At 44.8% G+C, this 15,784-nt stretch overlaps 1 protein-coding gene across 1 annotated transcript in view; it reads left to right on the top strand.

Annotated features, from left to right (window-relative positions):
- LOC112119700 (glutamate receptor ionotropic, NMDA 3A) overlaps nucleotides 1-15,784 on the top strand; it is an 83,882-nt gene that overhangs the window by 46,765 nt on the left and 21,333 nt on the right. The window contains exons 5-6 of the mRNA XM_026646519.2: nucleotides 10,721-10,866; nucleotides 12,565-12,680. Of these exons, the coding sequence (XP_026502304.1) occupies nucleotides 10,721-10,866; nucleotides 12,565-12,680 (262 nt within the window). The remainder of the gene's footprint in view (nucleotides 1-10,720; nucleotides 10,867-12,564; nucleotides 12,681-15,784) is intronic.

The raw sequence follows: 15,784 nt of genomic DNA, 5'->3' as shown, positions 1-15,784 counted from the left end.
GAATCACCTGCTACCATTGAAATCCAATCCTGGAAGCATGGGGAAAGACTAGTGGGGAAGGAATGAAGAACGTATTAAATAAGCAGGGCACTAGAAGACTGACTGACCTGGATGTCAGTCACCTCCCTATACTGCAGGAACAGGACAGGCTGTCAATTCCCTTCTGCAGTACCTCCACTGACTGCTATGGGCTCAGAGATACCACCAGCTCCTTAGCAATGCCCTGAACCATGTCACTTAATGAGGGGGAAGTGTTTTCATGGACTCTAGCCTTTCCTTCGCTTCCGCCCACCAGTAGATTTCCACCAAGCTTTCTGACAGATATACCATCTTAAAAGACAGACAAAACCAAACCATGTTTATGATTGGAAATTAGATATCTTCTTCATCAAAATCATGTACAATATAGCTTTGAGGGACTCAACCAGAAGCATATCAGTGTCAAGGGGAGAAAAAAGCCCTATTGAAAATTGACTGTGCATCAAGGACTTTTGAGGGCAAACTTTCTTGCAGTTGCACTGCTTTTTAACTTTCTCTTTTCCTAAAGGAAGAGAACACATCAGTCAATGCAGGGCCAGGGGCAAGACCATTGAAGTTAAAGGACTCTTTACATTGAGTTCAGAGAGCTTTGGATTAGGCCCATAAGCACCAGTGAAACTTAAGGATATATTATTTTCTTCCTTATGATACAAGAGTGCTGGCAAATTAATTAGTCTTTGAAAAGCACTTCGCAGTTGAAAGCACGGTGCTAAATTTAGAAATGTGGACACCATGGACCTTTCACGTCCTAGCTATTGTTGATCCAATAAAAAGTCATTTGCTCTGCTGCTGTGACAAGCATGTAATACATGCTTTGTTATGAGCAGGGGCACGTGAGAGCCTGACCCAAAGCCCATGAAGGCAACTGAAAGTCTCCCATTGACGTCAGTAGGCTCTGGATCACTGACTAAGAGGGCAGAGGTTTTCCATTTTCACAGCTGCAAAAGGATTCCTAAAGGACACATTTTTCTCCACAGGAATTTGTCAGAAGCCGCAGGTGATAATTCATGGCATATGTGTTTCGCTGACTTCTAGTGATTTACTGAAGAATCTAAACTCAAAAGGACTTCAATGTCTTGCAGCTTGGACATAATATTGGAAAGTTAAAGTACTAAGTGCCAAACTGAAGCCACCAAACATGGAACACCATTTCACTAGGTCTCTCATGCAGAAAAAAAATAAAAAGCAACTGTGACTTAGAGCGGCTATTCCATTGTGGGGTACTGGGGATGTTGGGAATGATTAGACAGGCTTATGAAGTCACTAGAACCTCCGGATGGAGATAAAGCCCCATAGTTCAAAATTTGCCTGATTTAGATTTTGTAGAATTCTTGCATCCAAGTCCCTGACCCATGCACTGCACAGTGCTCCAAGGCCTACTTCCTCCCTCCCTGCTGCGGCCTTGCTACTGCCACAGCTGGTCCTGTCCCCAAACCCTCCCCCTTCTTTTCCTTTCCCTCAGCTCTTCTTTTAGTGCCTTGTAACGCTGTTCCCTATTGCTCTAGTGCTTCATCTGCAACTTGGCTTTTATGGTCACCTACGATGCCGGCAGCTATTCCTCTGCCTTGCAAGTGCTTTGATCATTGGAAGTCATTGGAAAGCCTCCCATTGTCTTCTTTGAGCTTTGGCTTAGACCATAGCGGCTGGTTAGTCATTGCTGTTTCCACAGCAACAGTGGTCTGTGTGTTTTCGTCCTTCCCCAGCTGTTTCCACATCTGTAAATTACACCGTTTATTATTTGCTTTCAGCTGGATTGCAGTATATTTCATCTGTATATTACCTTAGGATAATGAACCCGTTATTGTCAATATCAATTGCATTGTACATGGAACTCTGAACCTTTCAAGAAACAACAGAATGAAACACAAAGAGGAGGTCTTGAATGCGTTCACTACTGCGGAGCCAATAGTGCATTGGAGCCAGTGTACAGCAGTGATCTGCACCCTCTTTGCGTGGCTCTGTCTCCCTTAAACATCAGGGAATATCATCTCAGCCAACCTAGCAGATATTGCCAATCTGAGGATTGCTGGGAACCAAGCAAAGAGTGGAGGCCTGATGCGGTTTGAGAAGATTTTTAATTTAAAATTTTAAATTTAATCAGTTAGGGTCAGATTTTTCAAAAGAGCCCAGCCCCCAGCTCCTCCCATTGAGAACAATGAGACCTTCTTGAAAATCGGGGCCTTACTTTTTTCATTTCGGTGCCCACATTCTTATTTGGTGCCTACGTGTGGAATTTGGGAACCTAATTTAGATAGGCCTCGTTTGAAACTAGGCCTTAGGAAAGAGAGAACATTCAGTTCCAGGACTGAGCCCTCCACTGTATCAGCAGCAAATCATCAATAAGGCAAACCCTCCACGATAGACATTCAGTGTAACCAACTTTACGTCAAAAACTAATAGCTAATTCTTCCATTGCAGCACTAATTTCTCAAGCATGCCCTGTTCTGCTGTCAGCAATGGGGAAATCTCACGTCACTGATGGCTAGAAGCTGATGGCTTTATTTACAACCAAGCGGTCATTGGTCTAGTAGCAATGTGAAGCACTATTTATTCCCTTCATTGACACTGCAAGGCATGTGTGTCCCAGCATGAGGCTTTTATAACGTTTGACTGACTTCCATGGTATGTTATTCTCCACTAAGGTCTAACCACTTACAGTTTTGATAAGGCACCTTACTGTTATCATGATCTGTGGGACAGAAAGCCAGACACCCCAACTGAGAGTGAGGCCCCATTGTGCTGGACACTGTACAAACCACATAAGAAACCATCACTGCCTGAAGAGAAATCACATCATATCATCCCCATTTCACCAATGGGGAGACGAGGTACGTACAGGGTAGAATAAATGGCTTGAGTCCCAGTCTAATGCCTCTTTAAGGCAGCTTGACCACGGTGCTTTGTGCTACTGAGGTGTTGTTGGAGCCAGGAATATGGTCCATTGGAAGTAATAAAATATTTCCTCTTTATTCTTTTTTCTAAGTGCTTGCGTTTAATAGCTTGCCCTTTCCAGCCCTGCAAAGCAGCAGAAGACGACCAAGCTCATCATGCTGATATTATGTTTCCATAATCACGAGCTGCAATGTTAACATCAACTGCTTGCTGCTATTAGCGTCCCACTGCTGAATCGCATTCTGCTCTTTTCCCCCGAATGGGTCAGGCCAGGAACGGATTCCTCAGCCTCCGCTCTCCTAGCTGCGCTGTCTCTGCAGCACTAGACGTAGAGAGGAGTGTATAATTAAAGGGGTAGTATTTGTATGGTAAGGACCGACTCTGCAGGCTCCAGTCGGAGGTGTGGGTCTACAGCACACTAGCTTGCCAAGCACGAACTGGCCATGCAGACAAGCCCGGGGTGTAACGGCACATTGAACTCAATGTTGCTATGCAGCCTGCGTAGGTTCCAAAAGAAGTGACACGTACTAAGGTTTAACACTCTCTTGCCGAGGCAGGCTGCCTCCTCCATCTGCAACTCAGCTCCACCAGCACCTGTTTTGATAAGGAAGTGAAGACGATCCTTTAATTCAAACCCTGTACTGGACCCATGAGACACCTCCTGAGCCATTGCCACACCTACACTGTGACCTAAACAATATCCGCAATTAGGGTGACCAGATAGCAACTGTGAAAAAACGGGATGGGGGTGGGGGGTAATAGGCGCTTATATAAGAAAAAGCTCCAAAAAACAGGACTGTCCCTTTAAAAATGGGACATCTGTTCACCCTATCCGCAATATTTGTCTCCACCATTTTCCCCAGCAGTAGTACTCCCACAGAAGAGAGACAGCATTTGCTATTGTACTAGCAGAGAACTACTACAGTGGTTCTCACAGGGGTCCAAGGCCCCGTGGGGGGCCACAAGCAGGTTTCAGGAGCCCGCCCAAATAAATTACAGAGCAGGGCCAGCATGAGAGTCACTGGGGCCCAGGGAAGAAAGCCAACGCCCGAGCCCCGTCATGTGGGGCTGAAGCCAAAGCCCAAGCAACTTAGCTTTGCGGGGCAATTGCCCGGCTTGCTTCCCCCTAATGCCAGCTCTCACTTTTAATCTACTGGAGATGCAGAAAAAACAGTTGTTGTGGTACAGGTGGGCCATGAAGTTTTTATAGCAAGTTGGAGGGTGGGGGACAGGCCTCAGAAAGAAAAGTTGAGAACCCTTGCTCTATTATATGGCAGGTAACCCCTTGTTTGTATACCTCATTTTTGTCACTGTATCGTGGGTGGCACAGATAGATGTTCAAGCAATTTTTTTGGAAATAAAAGGATTGTGAAACCATTTAGATAGTTTTAGCAGCAGTTTAAAAACCAAACAGTGCTAAAAATGTGGATCTGAAAAAGTAGTAAGATGCATAACATCTTACCCAGACTCAGTGAGGCAGTTATTGTATCCCATTAATCAAATATTGTTAAAGCATTTGCTACACTTAAATAGATAAAGAGTAAGTTAATCTCATTGCTTTGTAATTAACTGTAATTTACATTTAAGCAATTGATTTATAACCTAGCTGAGCACTTGACAACATAAAACATTCCTCTGGGTTTAAAATGGCTGTGGTCAAAGGACAAGATCCACCAGCCTGACTTATGGTTGGCCATGTCCTTTATGCACAATGTCTGCAGTAACCATGAGGAAGCAGGGAATCTCAGGTTCCAGAGAAGTGCTTTTATTAAACTATTACATCATGAACATCATGGATAAAACTGGATTTAGTTTCTCACTCCAAAGGGTCTGTAAATGTCAGACTCGTATCCCTCCCTAACCTACTTCCTGTTAGATACCTGAAGGGTCCACCAGAGGGCACTAGGTTGGTGCCCCATGCAACCAGTGAACTCCTCTCATCACAGAGGTTCTACTAGAAAGTGTCCTCTCTCTGCCCCCAGACCTCACTGGATGTCTTTGTTATATTTCTCCTCTCAAGTCTCATTTAGCATAATAGCCGTAGAGTGCATGTGATCATCAGAAAGCCGCAAATTCCTAATCAGAATGTGAACTTGGCCAATCTGCCAAGCTGAATGCACAAGCTTCCTCTTGTGCAATACCTGATGCACTGGCGCGAGTCACGATTCCAACGTGTGCCTGCCCGGCGTGTGTTATGAGAACACAAGTCAGACACGTACACTTCTACACGTATGGCTGTTAAAAACTGGGCCTACCGTGTCCTCAACCAGACTGATGGCATTTGATGCAACAGACACACAATGTAAGTCCACAATAACCTCTCATTTTAGGATTTATGTTAGAATGTGCTAGGCCATTTAGTTCCTGGTCACATTTAGGCTACCTCTAGACTACAAGCTAGGGGTGCGATTCCCAGCTCGCTTAGACGTACTCCTGCTAGCTCTCATCTGAGCTACCACACTAAAAATAGTAGTGTCGCCTCGGTAGCACGGGCAGCAGCAGTAGCATGGGTTAGCTGCCCTGAATACGTACCCAGAGGGTTCAGGCAGGTTTGCACTTGGAGCGGCTAGCAGTGTGCCCTAGTTACACTTGTTTCTACCGTTGTGTTAGTGTTGTTATGTCAGATTTGTGTTCTTATGCATTTTTTCATACCTCTGGAGTGCTAGAGCTTATATCGTCCTTTGGAAAAGCCAGAGGGTGATAGCTTCATAAACACTTGAGAAGGACCGACATTCTATCCAGGGTACATGTGCTTACACACAGCAACAATTACAATGCACACTCCAACAGTCCTGACCCGTATTTCACCAGCACAGGTGTTCTTTTTAAGCTTCAGGCCAGACCCCAGCATTGTGCAGTGCAAAGTCTATGTTTGCACATCAGGAATGTTAAATATTAGTTTAAAATTTGCAAATAAAACCTGTTAGGTGTCTTTATTTTCTTTGTAATTGATGGCATTGGGGCCTCCAAATCTGGCTCGATTTTAAAGAGCCGTGTGGCTCCCCCAGGGAATTACCTGACTGAACTCTACAACCATTTCTGTTTGTTCATTCCTTTTTGCTGATTGACTAGTAAGCTTTAAGCTGCATGTCCCCTCTTCATCTTTCGAGCTGCATGCTCCACTTCAGAGCTCCAACAAGGGGAAATTGCTCAAGTGGAAACTGCCTACTCAAAATGTCTACCTTGGCTGGCTGCCATTCAAACAGTTCTCATTAGCATTCTCCATACTTAGCGAGTCCCCCACCCATAGCATCCCCATGTGCCTGGTTACAATATCGCTGCAAGGAGCTGTTGGGGAGGACACAGTATCAAGAGACCATGGAATAACTGAACTGGTATTTCATTGAGGAGTGAGTACCTCTTCATGAATGACTCCTACCCTCAGGCCTTCAAAGGGAGGACTAGCAGCTTCTGAGATGTCATACCCATACCTGGAGCTACCCATCTGTATCATACCCATCTGTAGCTGCCCGTGTAGCTTATTTGGAAGAATTGCTGCTCAGGGATTTCTGAAGTGCTGGTACACATATGTCTCTAGCTTAGTACAAAGCTTCATTCCCTTTGATTTCTTACAGCACTAGACAATAATGCATCTAACTGGATAGGAGTCTTATTAACCCTAACGACACTTTTGCCAGAAAGCTCATGTCAGCAGCCTGGAGCTGAATCTGCAGCATTTGAGTTCATTTAGATGTAATCAGACTTGAATCATTGAAGGCAGGGCTGCAGTAAAAGCTTTCCTAGCCAAGTGTCCAAGATACTGGGACTGTACCACACAGGGTAAATGGAGAGAGATACCAGTCACCCCCATCCTAATTATTCCCCTTTCAGTTTGGCTAGATTTCAAATTAAATATAAAATGGAATAAAGTGTATTCTTTGGTTACACTAGCAATACATACAACTTTAGGTTCCCTACAGCAATTTCCTTTAGATAAACCAGTTATCTTACACGCTATTGCCAACACCAAGCATTCAAAATTAATGAATCAGGCCCAACAAATCATGATTTTTTTTTAAATACTACATTTTGGGTTATTTTTATTTGCCATATGTTTTTTGAGTCTCTAAAGATCATGTCTTCTAGCCTCTCTCTGAAGCCATCAATGCTAGAAACTTTTTTTTAAATGAAAGCTGAGATTCTCTCATCACATGACTCCAGCAGCTGGGGCTTTAAGAAACGCGCCAAATTTTGTGAGAGCCATAATAAAATCTCAAGAGTGTGCAACAAATATAAAGATACTTTGAAGGTGCAGAGTTTTCTCAAGAGAAGACTAAAAGAAGATATTAAAGGTATACTGTCAACTTGAAAAAAAATCAGATTTTCATCCAACAGTTTTGGACCTACTTTTGAGACACAAAACCCTTAACATTCTTGTGCCTGAAGGAGATTAGAGAAAAACAATATTTGTCTATATTTTTCCAAGTTAATTTTGTGCATGTGACAGCACTTCGTGCAGTGTCCGGTTCTGCTGAAGTCAGCTACACTTAATGTCTCATGCACCAGTACAATGAAACCTCCCTGGTGTGGAGCAGGAATTCATTGGCACACTCTTCCCAAAGCCTCACATAAAGTTCTTTACTAGAAATTGCAAGAGAGCTGCTGTTCCCTCTTAATTCGGAGTTAGCAGTATTCTCTTCCCTTAACCTCTGAAGAAGGCAGAGAGCGGGGGGCGAGGGGGCTGAGGGAGCTCCCTCTTCCTGGAGTCAAGGCAATACGTGAAGAAACAGAGAAGACAGTCCGTCCGTCCCCTCCATACACACAACTTCACTTGACTTCCCTGAAAGTTTTAGATACTCTGCAAATCAAACTCTCAGTCTCTCAGTCTGAGTTTCCCCACCCATAAAATGGGGCGACTGACTTACCGCTCTCACAGGTGTTATGAAACTTAATTGTTGCCAAACACTTAGCAGATGAAAAGTGTTAGCTAGCAGCATTAGTCCAAGAAAAGAGGTATAGAAAAGCTTTATTCACACTGGGTGAAATTCGCCCACGTACAGAATCAGCACAAGCCCAATGCACCAGTGAAGTCCCACTGATCCTCAAAATGGGGCCTTGGGCTGGTTCTCTGCATGGGGCTGAATGTCACCCATTTTACTTTGAATTCACATATGAATTTAAAAAAAAGACAGATACTGATGACAGCGTGTATGTGAAAGATATCCCCACTGAGAGGTTTGGCGACAGACACCCGGAGTTCATCCACGGAGCAGATACTGCAGGCGCTACAGCAGTACAATCTTCCACATAAAACCCACCAAATACCTCAACTCTTCCTTGAAGGATTGGAGAGTAGTACGGTCTTCATACCCATCCTTGATCCCTATACCATGCCAAAAGAGATCACCAATCAGGGCTCCCTGGGGTGATTGGTTTATGTAATGTGGACACCTGCCTGCTTTGAAACAGACTGAGCCCTCTAACTTATTTCATAGAATATCAGGGTTTGAAAGGACCTCAGGAGATCATCTAGCCCAACCCTCTGCTCAAAGCAGGACCAATCCCCAGACAAATTTTTAACCTAGTTCCCTAAATGGCCCCCTCAAGGAGTGAACTCATAACTCAGGGGTTAGCAGGTCAATGCTCAAACCACTGAGCTATCCCTCCCCCCGACTCACCACTTGAGCTGGAGTTGAACTGGCAACACTAGGCTCCCTAATGGATTACCAAACCACCAGCCCAACCAATCCCTGCCGTTCATGCCTTTTGGCACTTTACCAAAACCATGAGGTGTTCAGAGACCCCCACAGCAACAGACTACAGACCAACGCAGCTGGTCCTGGCCGCTGGGCATATCTACACTGCATACGGGGTTGACCTTCCAAGTCCGGGTAGACGGACTCTTGCTAACCGGGTTTATGGTAGTGCTCTAAAGGTAGCTGCGTAGCTGTCGCGGCTTGGGCTGGAGTTTGGCTCTGAACCCAGGGCGGATGGGCAGGAGGAGGGAGACAGGGCTTGACACCCCAAACTCCAGTCTGACCTGTGTCAAAGCAACATCTACCCCGCTCTTTTTAGAGCGACCATGAGCCCTATTAGCACAAGCCTGTGGGCCCATGCTGGAAGGCTCACCCCCAGAAGCACCGTAGACCTGCCTTGTCAGTGTCAGGATGCTGAACTAGAAAAGGCCAATGGCCTGATGCAGTCGGCTAGCTCTTATGTTCAAGGAGTAGTGATCTATTTTTAGCCATGGGATCATCGATGAGGGGTGGAAAGGAACTTCTGGACTAATCGCCCAGGCTGTATTCTATTCTATATTGGTAATATCTGAGCCCCTGCACCAGAGCAAGATCATCCTTTCCCCTGGATCCCAGCTTGCTATCGTCTAACACTAGACACGTATGTGACAGGCAGATGGCAGATGGACGTTTGATTTTTTTGGCATGCTTTTCTCCACAATGAGCAGGACTGTTTAGACTGACCTATTCTTTCTTGCATAGTGTCGTTTGCAAAGCTCTCGCTGAGACTCCTGGGGAAGTGAGTAGAAAACTGTTCATTGAGCCTGAACATCATTTGATTTCCTTTGTGCTATAGTCTGGATCCTGTGCACTGCTGTAAGGTGATGAGCACTCAACTCCTTCTGACGTCCATGGGAGCTGGGGGACACTCAGCTCCCCACAAGAGTGCTCCGCACCCTGCAGGATTGAGCCTTTACTGTATTCTGCAATAAGCCAGGTGTTTCCTCATTATTCCACTCCAGGTATTTAGCAATTGATGTGCACTGGAAACTTACCAGTTATATATTATAGACTTATAGAAAGAGACCTTCTAAAAATGTTAAAATGTATTACTGGCACACGAAACCTTAAATGAGAGTGAATAAATGAAGACTCAGCACACCACTTCTGAAAGGTTGCTGACCCCTGTTCTAGGGCCTGGTGTTCTAGAGAAGGTCAGATTAGATTATCACAATGGTCCCTTCTGGTTTTGAAATCTAAGAATCTCTATGAATGTTCCCCCTCCAAACACCACACCCCACAACTCCCACTGGGTTCACACAGCTCTGCTCTGTTTCCCTTTCCACTTCATGCAGTCACAGTAATCAAGTCACCCCTCAACCTTCTCTTTAAATTAAACTCATGACCCTTTCCTCAAACCTAGGCTGGACTTCACGTAGAGAACAGAACTGAACCCCACCTGGATGTGGGGTGGTCTCTGGCTCAAGGGGAAATTTTTTCACAACCCTAGACCAGATCCTAAGAGTATGTAACTGGTTAAGTTGACGTTAACTGGTCCTGAAGATGGTATGCATCTCTGTGATGATCCCATTAAAACACATCATAGGCGCCGACTCCGTGGGTGCTCCGGGGCTGGAGCACCCACAGGGAAAAACTGGTGGGTGCAGAGCAGCTCCCCGCCCGCCCCAGCTCACCTCTGCCTCCGCTCCGCCTCTGCCTCCTCCCCCGAGCGTGCCGCCGCATCCTGCTTCTCCCACCTCCCTCCCAGCGCTTGCGCCGCAAAACAGCTGTTTCGCGCGGCAAGCCTGGGAGGGAAGGGGGAGGAGGGGGAATGCAGCGCACTTGGGGGAGGAGGCAGGGCCGGGGCAGGGATTTGGGGAGGGGTACAATAGGGGCAGGGAGGGGCGGAGTTAGGGCGGGGACTTTGGGGCAGGGGTGGAGTTGGGGCGGGGGCGCGAGCACCCACCAGCGCAGAAAAAAGTTGGCGCCTGTGAAACACATCTGTAAAATCCGTGTAGCAGTCTTCAGAGCACAGAAGACTGGGCCTGGAATGGAGGTCACTCAACATGAGTAAGACAAATTACTGTGCTGGTCTGTCTTTTCCTGTTTCTTAGCTCCACCACCCTTCCCAGGGATTCCGCTTTGGAACGGTGCGAGAAAGCAGCGCTGAAGATTATGTCAGGCAGAGCTTCCCAGAGATGCACGAGTACATGAGACGGTACAATGTACCTGCAACTCCTGATGGAGTGGAGCACCTGAAGTGAGTCTCTGCATGCTAGCTTCATGTGATAACAGGCTGATCAAAGAGTAATTAATTTCACAGTCCTTGGCTTCACTAAGGCCCTAGTTCAAAGCTCCTTGAAGCTAATGGACATATTTCCAGTTACTTCAATGGGTCTTAGTTATTCTAAGTGTCCGCTGTACATGCTTTCTAGATTCATCCTGCTTTGTATATTTTTTTAAAAGGGTAACAAACTTTGCTTGCCTGGATCATATCCAATTTTCCATTTCCCAAGGCATCAGCAGCATTGCGCTGGCATGGCAGAGCCGGCGAAGAAGGCACAAGCTCATTCTCCATCACTAGAATGGAGCAATGCCAATGTAACAATGACAGCCTGGATAGCACAGAGAGGCACTTACAGTCCTCAGGGAAAGCAGCCCTTTCCATTGCCACTATAGTGCCAAGATGACCCGTCTGCTGCTAACTGGTGGCAAAATAAATCCAGGCAGATTTCAGTGCTTGGAAGATATTCATTAGGAGGTGGGCACTATCCATGAGGCAGGTGCAAAGCACTGATAAAAACAAACCTTAGAAATCTCCGTGTCTCCCACACAATAGCAATAGGTGGATTGCCCCCAACAGAGATTCCTTAGAAAGATGTATAAAAGAATTAGCCATTAATTTAAATAAGAACATTAGTGACACTAGATCATTCTTATAATTTTCCACCATCAGTCCTCATGCTTCCAGAAAGGTGTGAGCTTTCAAATATGTTTCCCCCACAATGTTTTGCAATTGATTACATACATTGCAAGGTAGGAGGCTGCAATCAGGGGCATCATCACCCACAGTTTAGATCCCCTGGTGATCTGTATAACAAAATGCCTCTGATTATATTTTTTAATAATTTTTATGGCGCCCTGGTTGGTTTTCATGATTAACTCCTAAGACACTGCCACATCCCCAGCGGGTGTAATTCAGTATAGTTCCATGGAAGCCAGTGGATCTCTGCCAGTTCGGGATTTGGGCACTTGTTTTTTTCCTTGATTGGATGAGAACACATGCCGCCATTTCCACACATGCCTTCAGTACTTTCAAATTTGCTTTCCATAAAACATTCATACCAGTGAAACTCAGTCATCTAAATGTTCATGGAACACAAATACAAGAGAAAAGCAAGCCTGGATGAAGGACATACATTTTAAAATAGCAGCATGTATCCATGGAAAACCTTTCATAGGGTTTGCCCAGCTCTAATTTTTAAGATTGATCTACACTATGTTAGAAGCAGCATAAGGAAACCGAGCCTGAGTGACAACCTTGGAGATTTTTGGTTTCCTCCCCGGTGGTCTTTGTGCTACTGTGCGAGAAACTCAATTTGATTCTCACCCTGTTGCACTTTCCTTCTTCCAGGTCAAAGATATGTCAAGTGAACAGAACTGGTCTGTATATGAATATTCTGCTAGCCAGATCAACCTCTCTGCACATGAACCCTTCAGTCTTTGATATTTAACTCAATTCTGTGTTTATATCAATAGCCCCTGATCCTCATATTTATTGGGCTTATAAATTAGGTTTTGGCTTGGTTTCATGTTGGGTTTATATCAGAAGCTTCCTAAAAACTAGATCAAATATATTCCTGGTTTCCAGCCCTGAAACAATCGCTTCTGTATCAATGAACATAACTGTACAGCTTCTCTTATTGATTCTATTTTCTTACTTTGATCTTAAATACAGGCATGATCCAGAGAAACTAGATGCCTTCATCATGGATAAAGCACTCTTAGATTATGAAGTGTCAATAGATGCTGACTGCAAACTTTTGACAGTGGGGAAACCGTTTGCCATTGAAGGTATTTCAGACAGTATCCTTCTCCTTCTGATACATTCTGCCTGCCAACATGGATTGCAGACATCAGAATTAAAGAATATTGGCCAGATTCTGACCCCCCTGAACTCAGCAAAACTTCTATAGAATATCAGAGATGGAAGGGACCTCAGGAGGTCATCTAGTCCAACTCCCTGCTCAAAGCAGGACCAATCCCCAGACAGATTTTTGCCCCAGATCCCTAAATGGCCCCCTCAAGGATTAAATTCACAACCCTGGGTTTAGCAGGCCAATGCTCAAACCACTGAGCTATCCCTCCCCCTGACTAGCCATCAACTTCAGTGAAGCCAGGATTTCCCCTTATTTGTCTTTCAATGTTTTCATTTCAGCTTTCAAATCGCTTGTCTATTACATTAACGTACGTTCTCTGTCTCACCGTTATTTATATTGTGGTAGCACCTACGAGCCCCACTCAGGGAACCCCATTATGTTAAGCACCGTTCACACACAGAACACGAGTCTCTCTCAAAGAGCTTGCCATCTAAGTATTTCATCTCAGGCTAGTCCTATGTAGGCTAAATAGGAGAATATAGCCTGCTGAAAGGGTGCTTTGTGATTAGGGGAGTGGCGCTTAGACATGCTCTACAGTAATTGCCCCAAACATTAAAGTAACTCTATGGTAAGTGGTTGAGTCTATTGCTATGGAATGGGGTGGTATTTCTTTATAAAGACAACATCCCCACTGGGATTTATCTGTGCCTATGGGGCTAGTCCTGCTTGCTCCCGTGTGGGAATGGAAAGCCTTGAAGGCATCAGAACCTATCCATGTTGACTGCGCTCGGGACATAGGATGCCGGAGGACTGGTGCAAACGGGATGTGGATGTCTTGCCCCTAGAGCTGTGATCCCCAAGGACTATTTTTTTCATTGTTGCAAGGGAGAGGCAGATAGTTTGATGGTCAATGGCGAGGTAGGTCCACTGGCCATGTCGCCTTGCACTGAAGAGCTACTGTAGCCCTAAAGCAGTGATAAGTGCTTGGTGGTAGTATTTCTACCACATCCACAGTGGATCACCCTGCACCAAGCCTGCGTATGCAGCCTTCCCTCAGGGAATAGAAATTGACCCTGTACTTGGAAAAAGCAGTATCTAATGATACCTGTACCACTGTCAGACAGGGGAGACTCGTTTTCACAGTTCAGAATGGAATAACGTAGCTACTGAAAGACTTTTCACCCATAATACTGGCAAATTCAAAAACTCCATTCCCCCTCTGTAGGCCCCCCCCCCTCCAGAATGGATTCCCATAATCCCCCTTTCAAACAGTCAGCTTGATTATTCAGCTGGGGCTCGATTTAAAATAACCAATTCACCCTCTCCAGTTACCTGACCTCTTAAAATGCCAGTATATTAACAGTGACACACAGACAGCTTCACAATGCAGCCGGAAAGCAAAACTTATCAATGAGCCCTGCAAAACACATTAGCAGCTATTACACTTCGGGCTTTGTTTTTGTGATGGATGGGCCATGGAAATGATTTTTCCCCCCTCCTTCCAAGAACAGTCAATCCAGTCGCACCATCACAAGGCGAGGCGACCTCTCCCAGAACGTAAACAGATTCAGGAATTTAACACGGGAAATGAAGCGGATGGAAGCAGAGTAGTTTAATCATTCAATCTAGAGGCATCAAAAATGCCAACCATATAGCAAATCCCTTTTGCTGGAATTGAACAGTGACACTAAGTTGTAGCCATTTTATAGCACACTAGGACATTAAAAAAGCAATCCATTTTTATTTCCCACCAGGGGTTATAATGGTCATAAAATCTGTCTATGCATCAGCAGTTAGGTTTACACTTCATTAAGCGTACATGTGAGAATGACTAGCTTTATGGAGATAGCTACAAAATTACTAAACTTTGAATCCATTGAAGTCAGAAACAGTAAAAATAATAAAATCAGGAACTACAGCTTCTAGCATCAAACTACCACCTATTTATGATGCATATTGTACTGGTTCTTTTGTGCTGTCTTTTGTGGTTTTCCCCACACACGGAGTAGCCATAGACTTTCAGTCTGAACTCCTTATCTTTAAGATTAAGGAAAACAAAAGAACACAAGTAAATGTTCCACCTTGGAACAGTGTGTACATCTCCTCTCTACAGCTAGTTATTCAGGCTGCAGGAACTTGGAGAAAAACAAACCACCACCACCTCTTATAGTGTACGGTCCATCAGTAGATTTCAAAGCATTTTACAGTCGGAGGTCAGTTTCATTATTCCCATTTTAGAGATGGGAAAATTGAGGCACAGAGCAGGAAAGCGACTTACCCAAGGTCACCTATCAGGCCAATGGCATAGAACTCAAGTCTTCTGAGTCCCGGTGCAGTGGTCTATCATCGGCACACCAACGTTTTTAGAAATGTAAGGTGCAATACACAGATAACAAAGATGCCATCATTTGACATCTAGATACCCATCACAATGCTACCTCGCTTCATTGTGTCGCAAGCCACTGGGGCCGCAGACTTCCTGCTGGTAGTCAGTTTGCATCTCCAGCTCTGTCCACAAAATATTTTTGGTACAGTGTTTGTGAGACGAGGCTACACTTTAAAGAGGGTACATCTAAGCTGCGAACCAAAAACCATGGAGCCGCGTGTGTCAAAAGAGTAGTTGTACAGGCAATTGGTAATTTCCTGCTGGCAAATGACAAGGTGCGTGTGCAGTTACTTGTTTAATGTGCACAGTTGTATGCTTCAGTTGCACAAATTAGAGTATTTTAAAAATAAAAAAAACAGGGTTTTTTTTCTAAAATGTGGTATCCAGTAATTAGAATTATTGAGTCTGTTTCTCATTTGCACCGAGGATTTTTTACAGTACTCTGGAAGTGTAAAAGGACCCTCAGGTGGATATAAAATACATGGGTGCCTGTTTAAAGTCCCTTTACACTGTCAGAGCAGCATAAAAGAATTTTATGTCTACACTGGAGCTGGGAGGTGTAATTCCCAGTTTGGGTTGATATACGCAAGCATTAGTTTGAGCAGAGCTAGCATCTGTGTGTCTACCCGAGCTGGGAATCACAGCTCCCAACTGTGGGTGTAGACATTGCCTGAGTCAGTGTGAATGAGAAT

The sequence above is a fragment of the Terrapene carolina genome, unplaced genomic scaffold (assembly GCF_002925995.2).
Source record: "Terrapene carolina triunguis isolate 2854851 unplaced genomic scaffold, T_m_triunguis-2.0 Scaffold35098, whole genome shotgun sequence".
NCBI lineage: Eukaryota > Metazoa > Chordata > Testudines > Emydidae > Terrapene > Terrapene triunguis.
This window is presented reverse-complemented; position numbering and strand designations above follow the sequence as displayed.